Here is a 16,263-nt window from a genome sequence, read left to right on the forward strand (position 1 = left end):
CGTTTAACTCATGCAAGTGATAACACCTAGTTTCGCTGCGCTCAAATCTCATATTGGAGTTTTTTTCATAGGCAGGCGGATGGGAGATTATTTTCTCAGCTTTTTCATTGTTAAAACTTTTAGTCGAGACGGTTTAATTATTAAGCGAAACCAGTGATTCACGAGGTTGTCTTATGGTGGGTAGACGTAAAATTTCTTTTTCTAAACTGTTTAAGATTCCTAGTTTTTTTTAGCTCCTTTTTCAAACAGTTCGTGGTAACAAACTGTAAGTAAGGAGAGACCCGGCTCAATGGTGACCGAAACTCTAGAAAACGGGTTTTTGATACCAATAGATACATCAAAAGAATCAGATTTCAATGCTGATTTCAAATATATAATTTTCATGAAGTTTAATCCTACCCATCAAAAGTTAAGCGCCTGAGAAAATGTGGCTGATTTTCGAAAAAAAGTGGAAAGACCCCCTAAAAGTTATAGAACCTTGATGAAAATCACACCATCATATTCAGCGTATCAGAGAACCCTACCTTAGAGGTTTCAACCTCCTATCTACAAAAATGTGGAATTTTGCATTTTTTGCCAGAAGAAAGATCACGGATGCGTGTTTGTTTGTTTTTTTTCCCAGGGGTGGTCGTATCGACCCAGTGGTCCTAGAATATCGTAGGAGGACTCATTGGATCGGAAATTAAAAGTTCTAGTGCCCCTTTTAAGTGACCAAAATAATGGAGGGCAACTAGGCCCCCTCCCACGCTCATTTTTTTCCCAAAGTCACCTAATCAAAATTTTGAGATAGCCATTTTGTTCAGCATGGTTGAAAATATGATAAATATGTCCTTTAGGATGACTTAATCCCCCGAAGTCACCGGGGGGAGGGCTGAAAGGTATGAACTTTAGTAGAGTAGTAGGTTCCATTTTGCCGCCTTTACGTTCCATCCTGTGTTATTTGCGGCCTTTACGTTCCATGGTAGCTTTCCAAGGCATAGTCTACAGCCAGCGGTTATTTGGCAGTGTATAATGTCCTCAAACAGGTTTTTTTCTGTTTTTGTTGTCAATTACACAATGAATGTAGGTCATGAGTTCACATACACATTCTTAAAACTACACGTGATTAAACACGTTATAATACTACATGCTATTTGCTTATGTCCTGTTGGTACCATTCCAATCGAGTGGGGAACCCCCGCCTGTTCCTAAACATTGCAAAAAAGAAAACAGTATGAATGGGGGATTCCCCGCACAAATTTGTTTCAACTCCAAGTTTTTCAACCAGACTGGTTTTTTGAAAGCATAGTGTGTACATGTGTGTAGGCTTTGTTATTAAAAACTTGGACACTACAATCAGAATTGTTTGATTAAACGTTTAAAAAGGGGTAATGAGATTTGCGAATTGGAATACACATTTTTAACTAGAAATGGCTGAAAAGTGTTTTGGGGGAGATGGGGTGATTGTGTACTGTATAATACACATGTGATATTTGGATCGTTTTGTCAGTTTAATATAGTTTAACGTTCCCTTCGTTCCCCCATTTCTGAGAGCAGGGGGGGGGAGGGTCAATTTTGGAGGGAAAACCAAAAATACTCATAATCGAAAATAAAGGGGATCTGCCTCAAGGGCAAGGCTCAGAGGCCCTTCGTTCCCCCATTTCTGAAGGCGGGGAGGGGGAGGGGGTCAATTTTGGAGGAAAAAACAAAAATACTCAGAATCGAAAATAAATGGGATCTGCCTCAAGGGGAAGGCTCAGAGGCCCTTCGTTCCCCCATTTCTGAGGGCAAAGGAGGGGGGGTTCAATTTTGGAGGGAAAACTAAAAATACTCAGAATCGAAAATAAATGGGATCTGCCTCAAGGGCAAGGCTAAGAGGCCCGTCGTTCCCACATTTCTGAGGGAAGGGGAGGGGGGGTCAATTTTGGAGGGAAAACCAAAAATACTCAGAATCGAAAATAAATAGGATCTGCCTCAAGGAGAAGGCTCAGAGGCCCTTCGTTCCCCCATTTCTGAGGACAAGGGAGGGTAGGGGGGTCAATTTTGGATGGAAAACCAAAAATACTCAGAGTCGAAAATAAATGGGATTTGGCTCAAGGGGAAGGCTCAGAGGCCCTTCGTTCCCCCATTTCTGAGGGCAGGGGAGGGGGGGGTCAATTTTGGAGGGAAACCAAAAAATAGTCAGAATCGAAAATAAATAGGTTCTGCCTCAAGGGGAAGGCTCAGGGGCCCGTCTTTCCCCCAATTCTGAGGGCAGGGGAGGGGGGGTCAATTTTGGAGGGAAAACCAAAAATACTAAGAAATGAAAATAAACGGGATCTGCCTCAAGGGCAAAGCTCAGAGGCCCTTCGTGCCCCCATTTCTGAGGGCAATGGAGGGGGAGGTCAATTTTGGAGGGACAACTAAAAATACTCAGAATCGAAAATAAACGGAATCTGCCTCAAAGGCAAGGCTCAGAGGCCCCTCCTTCCCCCTCAGAAAAAGTTTTAACAAGAAATGTCTGAAAAGTATTTTTTTTGGGTGGGGGGGGGATGGAGCGATGACAGATTGGATGTCTCAGACTAGTGATAGTGCTGTACTGTGGTACGAATTGCTTGTGAAAAACCCAAATGAATTAGTTGAAAATAAAGATTTAACAAGAAATTTCTGACACTTACTTGTTTGGGGGGGGGGCGGCGATGACAGAGTGGATATCTTATACTAGTTATAGTGCTGTACTCTGGCATGAATTACTTTTGAAAACCCTGATGAATTAGTTGAAATAAAGTTTTAACAATAAATGTCTGAAAATTATTTTTTGGGGGTGGGGGCGATGCCAGAGTGGATGTCTTAGACTAGTTATAGTGCTGTACTCTGGCATGAATTGCTTTCGAAAACCCGGATGAATTAGTTGAAAATAAAGTTTTAACAAGAAATGTCTGGAAAGTATTTTTGGGGGGTGGGGCGAAGACAGAGTGGATGTCTTACACTAGTTATAGTGCTGTACTCTGGCATGAATTGCTTTCGAAAACCCGGAGGAATTAGTTGAAAATAAATTTTTAAAAATAAATGTCTGAATTTTTTTTTTTTTTTGTTAAAAACAATTGGCTTAAATAAAATCGGAAGTCTTAAAATCACAACTCAAGGTCAGTAAATAATTCCTTTTTTTTTTTTTTTTCTTTTTTTTTTTTTAAACACGATTGGCTGAAATAAAATGGGAACTTTTAAAATCACAATATGATTTGAGGTATGTAATTTGCTATTTCCGACTTTTCATAACCAGATTTCTTAGTCTTTCGTAGATATGTGGTGTCTGAAACCTATGATTTGGGATGTGTGGGTTGTTATTTTTTGACTTTTCTGAGCTGTATCTCTTAGCCTTTCATAGGTATGTGTTGACTGAAACCTCTGATTTGGGAATGAGTTTTTTGCTATTTTTGACTTTTCTGAGTTAGATTTCTTAGCATTTCTTATATGTGTTCTTTCAGAAAATTATAGTTTGGGAGGTGTAGTTTGCCTTTTGGACTTTTCAGAGCTAGGATTCTTAGTCACTCATAGGTGTTTGTTGTCTGAAACTTCCAGTTTGGGATGAGTAGTTGGATATTTCAGACTGTTGTGGTTTACCTTGACACAGTTACATTTTCTTGATTTTTCCAAGTTCATTTTGAATTTCTTTCGTTGAAATGCAAAAGTTGGAATATTTCAGTAGTGTTTGGTTGTGGTTTACCATGTCAAATTTAAATTATTTTTATTTTTAAAAGTTCATTTTGATTTTAACTCGCTGAAATGCAAGAGGTGAAATATTTCAGTACTGTTTTTTTCTAGTTTACCTTGTCAAAATTACATTTTTTTGATTTTTCAAAATCCATTTTGAATTTATTTTACTGAAATGCAAGATTTGGAATATTTCAGTAGTGTTTGGTTGGGGTTTAGCTTGTCATAGTTACATTTTCTTGATTTTTCAAAGTTCATTTTGAATTTCTTTCGTTGAATTACCAGAATTGGTACATTTGATTAGTGACTGGTTGTGTTTGTTCTTATCGCAGTTACATTTTGTAGATTTTCAATCTTCATTTTGAATTTGTCTCGTTGAATTTCAAGAGCTGAAATATTTCAGTAGTGTTTTGTTATGCTTTAACTTTTCACAGTTACATTTTCTTGATTTTTCAAAGTTCATTTTGAATTTCTTTCGTTGAAATGCAAGAGTTGGAATATTTCAGTAGTGTTTGGTTGTGGTTTACCTTGTCAAAGTTACATTTTCTTGATTTTTAAAAGTTAAATTTGAATTTCTTTCGTTTAGATGCAAGAGTTGGAATATTTCAGTAGTGTTTGGTTGTGGTTTACCTTGTCACAGTTACATCTTCTTGATTTTTCAAAGTGGTTGTGGTTTACCTTGTCACAGTTACATTTTCATGATTTTTCAAAGTTCATTTTGAATTTCTTTCGTTGAGATGCAAGATTTGGAATATTTCAGTAGTGTTTGGTTGTGGTTTACATTGTAAAAGTTACATTTTATTTATTTTTAAAAGTTCATTTTGAATTTCTTTAGTTGAAATGAAAGAGCTGGAATATTTCAGTAGTGTATGGTTGTGGTTTACCTTGTCACAGATACTTTTCCTGATTTTACAATCTTCTTCTTTAAGTTTTGTTTTTGTTATGCTAGTGTTGGAATATTTCACATGCGTCTGGTTATGGTTTACCTTGTCGCAATGTATTTTTCTTGATTTTTCAAAGCTCATTTTGAATTTCTTTACTTGAAATGCAAGAGTTGGAATATCTCAGTAGTGTTTGGTTATGGTTGACATTATCAAATTTACATTTCAATATTATTCAAAATTCATTTTGAATATCTTTCGATGAAATGCAAGATTCGTAATGTTTCAGTGTCAGAGTTACATTTTCATGATTTATCAATTTTAATTTTAATATCTTTTTTTGTAATGCAAGAGTTGGAATATTTCTGTAGTGTTTGGTTATGGTTTACCTTGTCACAGTTACATTTTCATGATTTTTCAAAGTTCATTTCGAATTTCTTTCGTTGAAATGCAAGAGTTGGAATATTTCAGTGGTGTTTGGTTATGGTTCACCTTATCACAGTTACATTTTCTTGATTTTTCAAAGTTCATTTTAAATTTCTTTTGTTGAAATGCAAGAGTTGGAATATTTCAGTAGTGTTTGGTTGTGGTTTACCTTTTCACAGTAAAATTTTAAATATATTGAAAAGTTAATTTTGAATTTCTTAAATTTAAATTAAATAATTGGAATATATAAGTATCTTTTTGTATTTGCATAAATTTTAACACTTACATTATATATTTTTTTAAAATTTCATTTTTTATTTCTTTTGTTGAAATGCAAGAGTTGGAATATTGTTTGGTTGTGGTTTACCTTGTCACAGTTACATTTTCTTGATTTTTCAAAGTTCATTTTGAATTTCTTTCGTTGAAATGCAAGAGTTGGAATATTTCAGTAGTGTTTGGTTGTGGTTTACCTTGTCACAGTTACATTTTCACAATTTTTCAAGGTTCATTTCGAATTTCTTTCCTTGAAAAGCAAAAGCTAGAATATTTCACTAGTGTATGGTCGCGGTTTACCTTGTCACAGTTACATTTTCTTGATTTTTCACAGTTCATTTTGAATTTCTTTATTTTAAATTAAATATATGGAATATTTCATTAGTGTTTGGTCGAGTTTTAAATTTTATAAGATAAAAATTATTTATAATTATTTTTTAAAAATGATATTATTAATTTGAAATTAAATTTATTTAATATTAAATTTTTTGTATGTTGTTTTTTAAATTCTAAAATTTTAATAATATTTATTATTAAAATATAATTTTTGATTTCTTTCTTTTTAAAGCAATAGAATTAATAAATATTAATAGATTTGCAGTGGTTATCATATTAAAGGAAAAATTTTATTTATTTTCAAAGTTCATTTTGAATTTCTTTCGTTGAAATGCAAGAGTTAGAATATTTCACCAGTGTTTGCCTGTGATTTAACTTGTCCAATTTGCACTTTCACGAATTTTCTAAGCTCATTTTGAATATCAATTGTTGAAAAGCAAGATCTGGAAGATTTCAGCAGTGTTTGCTTGTCGTTTACCTTATCAAAGTTAAATTTTCTTGATTTTTCAAAGTTCATTTTGAATCATTCAAGAAACGTGATTAAACACGTTTTGAAACTACATGCTATTTGTATGCCTTTCCTTGACACCTTTCCAAACGAGCGGGGATTCCCCGCTGGTTCCTAAACATTGCAAAAAAGTGAGCAGTACGAAAACTCCACGTTTTCAACCAGACTGGTTTTTTAGACAACACATCCACAGAGATGACACACACACATAGAGACGAGACACGCAAAGACACGACACACAATCAGAGTGATAGTGGAAGAGATATCCAAAAAGTTGGGTTGATCTAGATTCACTTAGAGTGGCGCGCCACTCTAAGTGAATCTAGATCAACCCAACTTTTTGGATATCTCTTCCACTATGACTCTGTTTGTGTGTCGCGTCTGTGCGTGTCTAGTCTCTCTGTGTGTGTGTCATCTCTGTGGGTGTGTTGTCTAAAAAACCAGTCTGGTTGAAAACGTGGAGTTTTCGTACTGCTCACTTTTTTGCACTGTGTAGGAACCAGCGGGGAATCCCCACTCGTTTGGAAAGGTGTCAAGGAAAGGCATACAAATAGCATGTAGTTTCAAAACGTGTTTAATCACGTTTCTTGAATGATTCAAAATGAACTTTGAAACATCAAGAAAGAGTAACTTTGACAAGGTAGTCCATTAACAAACACTAATGCAATAGTTTAAATCTTACTTTTAAATAATAGAAAATCAAAATGAACTTGGACAAATCAAGAGAATGTAACTCTGGTAAATTACAAAATAAGCAAAAGCTGGTAAATAATTCCAACTCTAGCATTTAATATAAAGATATTAAAAATGAAAATATAAAAATCAATTTTATTTTACATTTAATATGAGAAAATCTTCAAAAATAATCATAAAGAGAACAAATATTGATTAAAATCTTAATAATAAAAATAATTACTTTTACATATATATAATAATATACTGATTATATTGATAAAACACCAAAAATATAAATATTTATAAATTAAAAATATATTCCAATAAATAAATTAAAAATGTTCAAATTATTTTAAGTAATAATTATATTTGACTAGTTAAAACACAACCTTAAAATACTTAAATATTACAACTATTTAATTTCAACAAAATAAATTAAAATTGAAAATTGAAAAATCAGGAAAATGTAACTGTGACAATCTAAATCACAACGTAAAACAACTGAAATATTCTAGCTCTTGCTTTTCAACGAAAGAAATTCGAAATGAGCTTTAAACAATCATTAGAAATAAAGTGTTACAAGTTGTCCCACCCTTAAACACTACTTAAATATTCCAACTAGTGCATTTCAAAGTAAAAATTTCAAAATGAACTTTGAAAAATCATGAAAATGTAACTGTGACAAGGTAAACCACAACCAAACAATATTCCAACTCTTGCATTTCATCTAAAGAAATTCAAAATTAAATTTTAAATATAATTAAAATTTTTCATTTAATATTTAATAAACAACCAAAAAATAATTAAATATTAAATATATTTAATTTAAAATAAATAAATTAAAAATGAAATTTTAAAAATCAATAAACTGTAACTTTGACATGTTAAACCACAACCAAACACTACTGAAATATTCCAACTCTTGCATTTCAACGAAAGAAATTCAAAATGAACTTTGAAAAATCAAGAAAATGTAACTGTGACAAGGTAAACCATAACCAAACACTACTGAAATATTCCAACTCTTGCATTTCAACGAAAGAAATTCAAAATGAACTTTGAAAAATCAAGAAAATGTAACTGTGACAAGGTAAACCAAAACCAAACACTACTGAAATATTCCAACTCTTTCATTTCAATTAAAGAAATTCAAAATTAACATTGATAAATTATGAAAATTTAACTGTGACACAGAAGTAATACGAATCTTGCATTTCATCGACTGATAATCAACCTGAACATTTAATAATTAAGAAAATGTAACTGTGACACTGTAAACCACAACCAAACACTACTGAAATATTCCAACTCTTGATGTTCAGTGAAAGAAATTCAAAATGAACTTTGAAAAATCAAGAAAATGTAACTGTGACAAGGTAAACCACAACCAAACACTAGTGAAATATTTCAACTCTTGCATTTCAATGAAAGAAATTCAAAATTAACTATTAAAAATCAATAAATTGTAACTCTGACTCTGAGAACAACATAGAAAACATCCGGATTTATAAAGACACTTGAATATCAACGAAAAAAATAACTAATAACAATTTAAAAATACATAGAATTTTAGTGTTACCAGTTAAACCACAACCGAACGCTGCTTACATAGACTACCTCACACATTTAAACGATAAAAATTCAAATTATAATTAAAATATCAAGAAAATATAACTTTTACCCGGTATCCAATGAGCACAAAATGAACTTTGAAAAATCAAGAAAATTTAGCTGTGACAAGGTAAACCACAACCAAACAATACTGAAATATTCCAACTCTTGCATTTCAAAGAAAGAAGTTCAAAATTAACTTTGAAAAATCAAGAGAATATAACTTTGACAAGGTGAACCACAAACAAAAACTACTGAAATATTCCAACTCTTGCATTTCAACGAAAGAAATTCAAAATGAACTTTGAAAAATCAAGAAAATGTAGGTGTGAAATTGTAATCCATGAAAATAAGATACTAAATTATTCTAAATCTATCTATTAACCTACCGAAATACAAAGATAGCTTTCAAATCACAAGAGATTATACAAGTTACTAGCTTAGCTAAAACATCAAACAACTGAAAATTTCCAAAAATAGATTTTAAACGAAAGACCTCCACACTTAATTTTTAAAAATTAAGGAAATGTAGCTCTGACAAGGTAAACCACAACAAAATACCACTGAAATATTCCAACTCTTGCATTTAAACGAAAAAATCCAAAAATAAACTTTGAAAAAATAAATAAAATACCACTTTGGGAATGGAAACTATAACCGAACACAACTGAACTATTCCAACTATTGCATTTCAGCGAAAGAAATTCAAAATACTCTTTGAAAAATCAAGTAAATTTAACTGTGACATGGAACACAACAACCATACACTACTGAAATATTCCAACTCTTGCATTTCAACGAAAGAAATTCAAAATGAACTTTGAAAATTCAAGAGAATGTAAAAGTGTCAAGTTAAACCACAAAAGTCTTAAATATCCAACTACTCATCCCAAACTGGAAGTTTCAGACAACAAAAACCTATGAGTGAATAAGAATCCTAGCTCTGAAAAGTCCAAAAAGCAAACTACACCTCCCAAACCATAATTTTCTGAAAGCACACACCTATGAAATGCTAATAAATCTAACTCAGAAAAGTCAAAAATAGCAAACCACTCATTCCCAAATCATAGGTTTCAGTCAACACACACCTATAAAAGGCTAAGAAATCCAGCTCAGAAAAGTCAAAAAATAGCAACCGACACATCCCAAATCATCGGTTTCAGACACCACATACCTACGAAAGACTAATAAATCTGGTTATTAAAAGTCGGAAATAGAAAATTACATACCTCAAATAATATTGTTATTTTAAAAGTTCCGATTTTATTTCAGCCAATCGTTTTTAAAAAAAAAAAAAAAAAAAAAAAAAAAAGTAATTATTTAATGAACTTGAGTTTTGTTTTTAATACTTCTTATTTTTTTTCAGCGAATTATGTTTAACAAAAAAAAAAAAAATTAATACATTTATTTTTAAAAATTTATTTTCAACAAATTCATCCGGGTTTTCGAAAGCAATTCATGCCAGAGTACAGCACTATAACTAGTCTAAGACATCCACTCTGTCTTCGACACAACACACAAAAAATACTTTTCAGACATTTATTGCTAAAACTTTATTTTCAACTAATTCATCCGGGTTTTCGAAAGCAATTCATGCCAGAGTACAGCACTATAGCTAGTGTAAGACATCCACTCTGTCATCGCTCCCACCCCCCAAAAAATAATTTTCAGACATTTCTTGTTAAAACTTTATTTCAACTAATTCATCAGGGTTTTCAAAAGTAATTCATGCCAGAGTACAGCACTATAACTAGTATAAGACATCCACTCTTTCATCGCCTCCCACCCCCCAAAAAAATAATTTTCAGAAATTTCTTGTTAAAACTTTATTTTCATCTAATTTATTTGGGTTTTTCACAAGCAATTCATACCACGGTACAGCACTATCACTAGTCTGAGACATCCAAACTGTTATCGCTCCATCCCCCCCACCTAAAAAAAAACTTTTCAGACATTTCTTGTTAAAACTTCTTCTGCGGGGGACGGAGGGGCCTCTGAGCCTTGCCTTTGAGGCAGATTCCGTTTATTTTCGAGTCTGAGTATTTTTAGTTGTCCCTCCAAAATTGACCTCCCCCTCCTTTGCCCTCAGAAATGGGGGCACGAAGGGCCACTGAGCTTTGCCCTTGAGGTAGATCCCGTTTATTTTCATTTCTTAGTATTTTTGGTTTTCCCTCCAAAATTGACCCCCCCTCCCCTGCCCTCAGAAATGGGGGAACGAAGGGCCTCTGAGCCTTCCCCTTGTGGCAGATCCCATTTATTTTCGATTCTGAATATTTTTTGGTTTTTCCTCCAAAATTGACCCCCCCCTCCCCTGCCCTCATAAATGGGGGAACGAAGGGCCTCTGAGCCTTGCCCTTGAGGCAGATCCCATTTATTTTAGATTCTTTGGATTTTTGGTTTTCCCTCCTAAATTGACCCCCCTCCCCTCCCGTGTCCTCAGAAATGGGGGAACGAATGGCCTCTGAGCCTTCTCCTTGAGGCCGATCCTATTTATTTTTGATTCTGAGTATTTTTGGTTTTCTCTCCAAAATTGACCCCCCCTCCCCTGCCCTCAGAAATTGGGGAAGGACGGGCCTCTGAGCCTTGCCCGTTAGGCAGATCCCATTTATTTTAGATTCTGAGTATTTTTTGTTTTCCCTCCAAAATTGAACCCCCCCTCCCTTGCCCTCAGAAATGGGGGAACGAAGGGCCTCTCAGCCTTCCCCTTGAGGCAGATCCCATTTATTTTCGATTCTGAGTATTTTTGATTTTTCTTCCAAAATTGACCCCCTCCCCCGCCCCGCCTGAAGAAATTGGGGGCACGTAGGGCCTCTGAGCCTTGCCCTTGTGGCCGATCACCATTATTTTAGCGTCTGTGTATTGGTGGTTTTACCTCAACAATTGACCCTCCCCCCCCCTGCGTTCAGACATGGGGGAACGAAGGGCACGTTAAACTATATTAAACTGACAACACAATCCAAACATCACAAGTGTATTATACAGTACACAGTCACCCCATCTCCCCCAAAACACTTTTCAGCCATTTCTAGTTAAAAATTTGTATTCCAATTCGCAAATCTCATTACCCCTTTTTAAACGTCAATCAAACAATTCTGATTGTAGTGTCTAAGTTTTTAATAACAAAGCCTACACACATGTACACACTATGCTTTCAAAAAACCAGTCTGATTGAAAAACTTGGAGTTGAAACAAATTTGTGCGGGGAATCCCCCATTCATACTGTTATCTTTTTTGCAATGTTTAGGAACAGGCGGGGAATCCCCACTCGTTTGGAATGGTACCAACAGGACATAAGCAAATAGCACGTAGTTTTATAACGTGTTTAATCACGTGTAGTTTTAAGAATGTGTATGTGAACTCATGACCTACATTCATTGTGTAATTGACAACAAAAACAGAAAAAAAACCTGTTTGAGGACATTATACACTGCCAAATAACCGCTGGCTGTAGACTATGCCTTGGAAAGCTACCATGGAACATAAAGGCCGCAAATAACATAGGATGGAACGTAAAGGCGGCAAAATGGAACCTACTACTCTACTAACTTTGCCCAATGTTAACATATAGTATTGGTTATTAGGAAGCATACAGACGTTTTCAGGGGGGATTTTTTCTGGTAGTAGGGGGGGGGTGGGTCGGGGGTTATGTGGGAGGATATTCCCATGGAGGAAGTTTTCATGGGGGAAGGGACATTGTTATGAAGGGGGTGCCAAATTTCCCAGCATTATTTAAAAAAAGATCAGAAATTAAATATAAAAAAAACAAGTTTTCCAACTGAAAGTAAGACGTAACATAAAAACTTAAAACGAACAGAAAATATTACGTGTATGATTGGGTTCACCCCCTAGTCAGTACCTCGCTCTTTAAGCCAAATATTTTTTAGTACTTTCATAAGAGCTTTTTATTCTAAATAACGGCCTTTGGGATTAAGGGGTCATTTTAAAGAATTGAAACAAAATTCGAAATTTAGCTTAAAGAGCGACGTATTGACTAGTTATTAGCGAGGTATTAGGGGGAGAGCCCCCTAATATATGTATTAAAAATATATGAATATAGAAGTTCGTTACGTAAGTTAACTCGTAAGTTACGTATATTTATTACTAATAAAAACGTTCGTAAATAAAATTAAACAAGTTTCAAGAAAGCCATTTAACCAAATAAAAGTAAAATTAATATGCAAATTTTGTTTTAATAATTCATGTACGGTGAGCCAAAATCAAAACCTGCATCAATTCAAAAACGTTCAAAAATTAAAAAAAAAACAATTTTTTTTAACTGAAAGTAAGGAACGACGTTAAAACTTAAAATGAACAGAAATTGTTCCGTATATGAAAAGGGATGTGCCTTCCTCAACGCCTCGCTCTTTACGCTAAAGTTTGACTTTCTCACAACTCTTATTTTTTTAAAACAATGAAAAACTTTAGCGTAAAGAGCGAGGCATTGAGGAGGGGACAGCCCCTTTCATATACGGAATAATTTCTGTTCGTTTTCAGTTTTAACGTCGTTCCTTACTTTCAGTTAAAAAAACTTGTTTTTTTTTTATTTAATCCCGACAAAAGGTATTTTGTGGATGATGTTTAACAGCTTGTTTTAATCGTTCTTCTTATAAAGAACTTTTGTAAACTTAAAATAAAGCAGAACTCCTTTCGGTACTTTTTCCTATCGAAATTTTAGACTATTTTCTATAAAGTAAGAAAAGCTAGCTTTAAAGTCTCTAGTGCTAAATCTTTGATTCTTTACCGAGAACTACTCTGCATTCTCCTAAATATGAATTCTCTTTATCAAGAAGCAAATGTTAGCTGCTTATGGGAGCATTGTTGCAAATAAGTTGCGATATAACCGTCTAATTTTTAGCAAAATTCAATGCTATTGCTGTGCCGCACATATTCTATGTTGCGCTACTTTGGAGAATTTTACTCGCACAGACATAAAATAAATCTGACTGTGTTATTGCCATTTTTCAAAATATCCCATTCGCCTCCCAGCGTGGACTCGATGTTCGTTTGTGACTAATCGATAGGATGAAACCGATCCATGTACTCCCGTTGCAGCTAGTATTGTGAAATTCAAGGATGAACTGTCATACTTTGCAGCATTAAGATAAGGGCCATAGTAGGAAGTAAATGTTTATGTCCACATCTATTGTTCTAGAAATTTTATTTTGTTTCCTTTTGTGAATTTATTTGTGTTGTAATCGACTGTATTTTTTGTGACGGGTTATAAATAAATCCTTCATTCATTCTTCTTTCCATTTTATTTCTAAGCAAACTGTACCAATACGCATATATGAAAATAATCTGAAGAAAACTATTGACACACCGAAAGGACGAATGTTCTCCTTAATTTTTTTCCGTGGAACCCAATTGTTTTCTTGGAATCAAGAAAAATTGTAAATGCAGAAAGTAAATACAAAACAAACGTGGGATATTTTTACTTGGATAAGACAGTTAAAGGATATTAAAAAATAACAGTTAATAACGAACTAAACGAGAGGTTTCCCTCCCCATCAAGTAATCCACACGTATTCAGTTCTTACCTGTATAGCCCCTGATAATACCCATTTGGGGGTACAATAACACCGGCATTCACAACTATAATTTCCGACAGAAAACCAGCAATAGATCGACCACGCTTAACTTGAGTTTGAATAAGCGAACGAGCCTCTTGAACTAGTCGATCAGCTAGAACGACACAATTTTACATAAGGCAATAGTGTAAAGTCCAGACTCGGAGAAGAAGGTAAACAAAGTAGGGTTAAGATTGATTCAAAGAGAGTGAGGATTGAAAGCTCACGGAAAAAATTGTAGAAGTGATGTAAGAAGAATAAATTAGATAAATATGGCCTGAACTTAAGTTAAACAAGAGTAAAACCTTTCCATCTGCCACATTAACCCCTTAATAAAACACCTTAGAAAACTAGGATGCATGGAATGAAAAATTAAATTAATCAGAACCATTAATAAAGATGCAACTCAAAACCTAGATCAAGCCAAACAGACACTCCCTAAAAAGAAAAATATCAGGAGAATCTTTAAATTTAGGTAAGAAAACATGCAGGCAAACCACGTGCTGAGGGTCTGAAGCCCAATAATGAAGGATATGAAGACATGCTAAATAGATGGAAATACAGGAGCATGCACAAGAGCGGAAAAATTAGTTAAATAAAAGCTGGTATCTTCTTAATACTAAGTAAAGAAACTCAAATGAATCCACTCAGAACTTACAAAAGAAACTCAATATCAGAATAATCGCTAAAATTTATAAAGAAACACAAGAGAATCAAGTTCTGAAGTGTAGACATTCATTCGAAATTTGAACCTTTCGAAAGGTTCATAAAGTACTAGGTTTAATCAAAGTGCGCGCCAAAAGGAAAGAGGCTAATGTGACATAGTTCCATCTGTTCCCCAGACAACGATGAAACCTTGTTAATAACAAACGCATCAATTCCATCAAAGAAGATGAAGGAATAATGAAGGCTAATTCGACAAAGAAGGAACGCATTTACATATTAAAAGTAGATACATCTAGAAACTCAATGCTTGGAAAACCAGTATCATTCAGATAGTTAAAAAAAAAAAAACTTAGAACCAGGACAAGGAAAGTTTTTAAAATACATGAAGGAAATCAGGCAGCCTACCCAATACCGAAGGGTCTAAAGTCCAATATACAGGCTGAAAATATGGGAATGCAAAATCCTAACAAAGGAGGGGAAATAGCTTATGATGTAAGTGAGACCTATTCCTGGCAATGTTTTCACTTTGGTCATAGTATCTTGCCTCATTAATGGACTTAACCAGGGAAAGATATAAACTAAATGTTGTACTACTATCAAATAAGTATTGTCTCTCCAAATATATCAAGAAGCGTCAACATTCTTTTTTTTTTTACCAAAACCTATTGGATTTTTTGTTTTTGTATTTAGCTTAAAATTTAAGGACTTGCGTCAAACACACGAAGTAATATTCATAAGAAAGTCATATGAAATAATATACGACGTCATACTAGCACATCACAAGTCGTATTGCTTTAAAAGGAAGCTAACCCAGAGTGCCTTGCTGGTACAGTCTTTAATCTAGCCTTATTTTACTTCCATAGCATTACCATCCAAGAGGCTCCTAAATTAGTTATATCCTTACAACCATAGGTACACGTTAATAACGAAAAAGACCACACTGCCTTTCTATTATACAAACAATAAAGGAAATAACGCAATGAGGAATTTTTGAAGACAGGAATTTCAATGAAAACCATAAATAAAACAGTTCTAACAACATAACTCATCTTTTCTTCTTCTCTTTTTACGGCTATAGATCTCACCTATACCACATACTGTGCTGAACCACAACCCCCTATTTTCTGAATTGCAGCAAAAAAAACCTTATCTACTAAATTATTCTTATTCATACCAGATTTTTTTAGGGGGGGGTGATAAAAAAAAATTACTGGTACTTTGAAAAAGAAGTGCTCAGAAATTTAGAAAAAAATATGGCTTCGGGGAGAGTTGGAAGGGTGAAACATAAAAAATAAAAAATCCAGAAAAAGTAACATAAAAAAAAATCTTTTTTTGAAGAAATGACGATATGCTTTGAAGCAATTTCTCAAAACATTATCAATAAGCATGACAAAAAAAGAAAAAGAAAAGAAAAAGAAAATGGGTTTAAGCCTCTAAATCCAGAAATTTCTGGGAATCATTTGAGTCAATTGATTACCCTACTATAAAAAAATTACTATGAGAGAGCGTCCTGGGATGATTTTTAGAAGAAAAATTCCCCCTAGACCCCCTTCAAGTAGGTATGCAGGGGAGGAATTTGAATCGATTGCGTCCATTGTTTTCGATAACCCCTTCAAGGGAAATACGCGCCTGGAAAGCATAAGTTATA

General features: G+C 34.0%; 1 protein-coding gene across 1 annotated transcript in view; it reads right to left on the reverse strand.

The window, feature by feature from the left end:
* LOC148951694 (alanine--glyoxylate aminotransferase 2-like) overlaps positions 1-16,263 on the reverse strand; it is a 61,711-nt gene that overhangs the window by 25,722 nt on the left and 19,726 nt on the right. The window contains exon 2 of the mRNA XM_089088647.1: positions 13,920-14,064. Coding sequence (XP_088944773.1) covers positions 13,920-14,064 — 145 coding nt within the window. The remainder of the gene's footprint in view (positions 1-13,919; positions 14,065-16,263) is intronic.

The sequence above is a fragment of the Artemia sp. Qi Xiang Cuo genome, chromosome 5, assembly GCF_049724085.1.
Source record: "Artemia sp. Qi Xiang Cuo chromosome 5, ASM4972408v1, whole genome shotgun sequence".
Taxonomy (NCBI): domain Eukaryota; kingdom Metazoa; phylum Arthropoda; class Branchiopoda; order Anostraca; family Artemiidae; genus Artemia; species Artemia sp. Qi Xiang Cuo.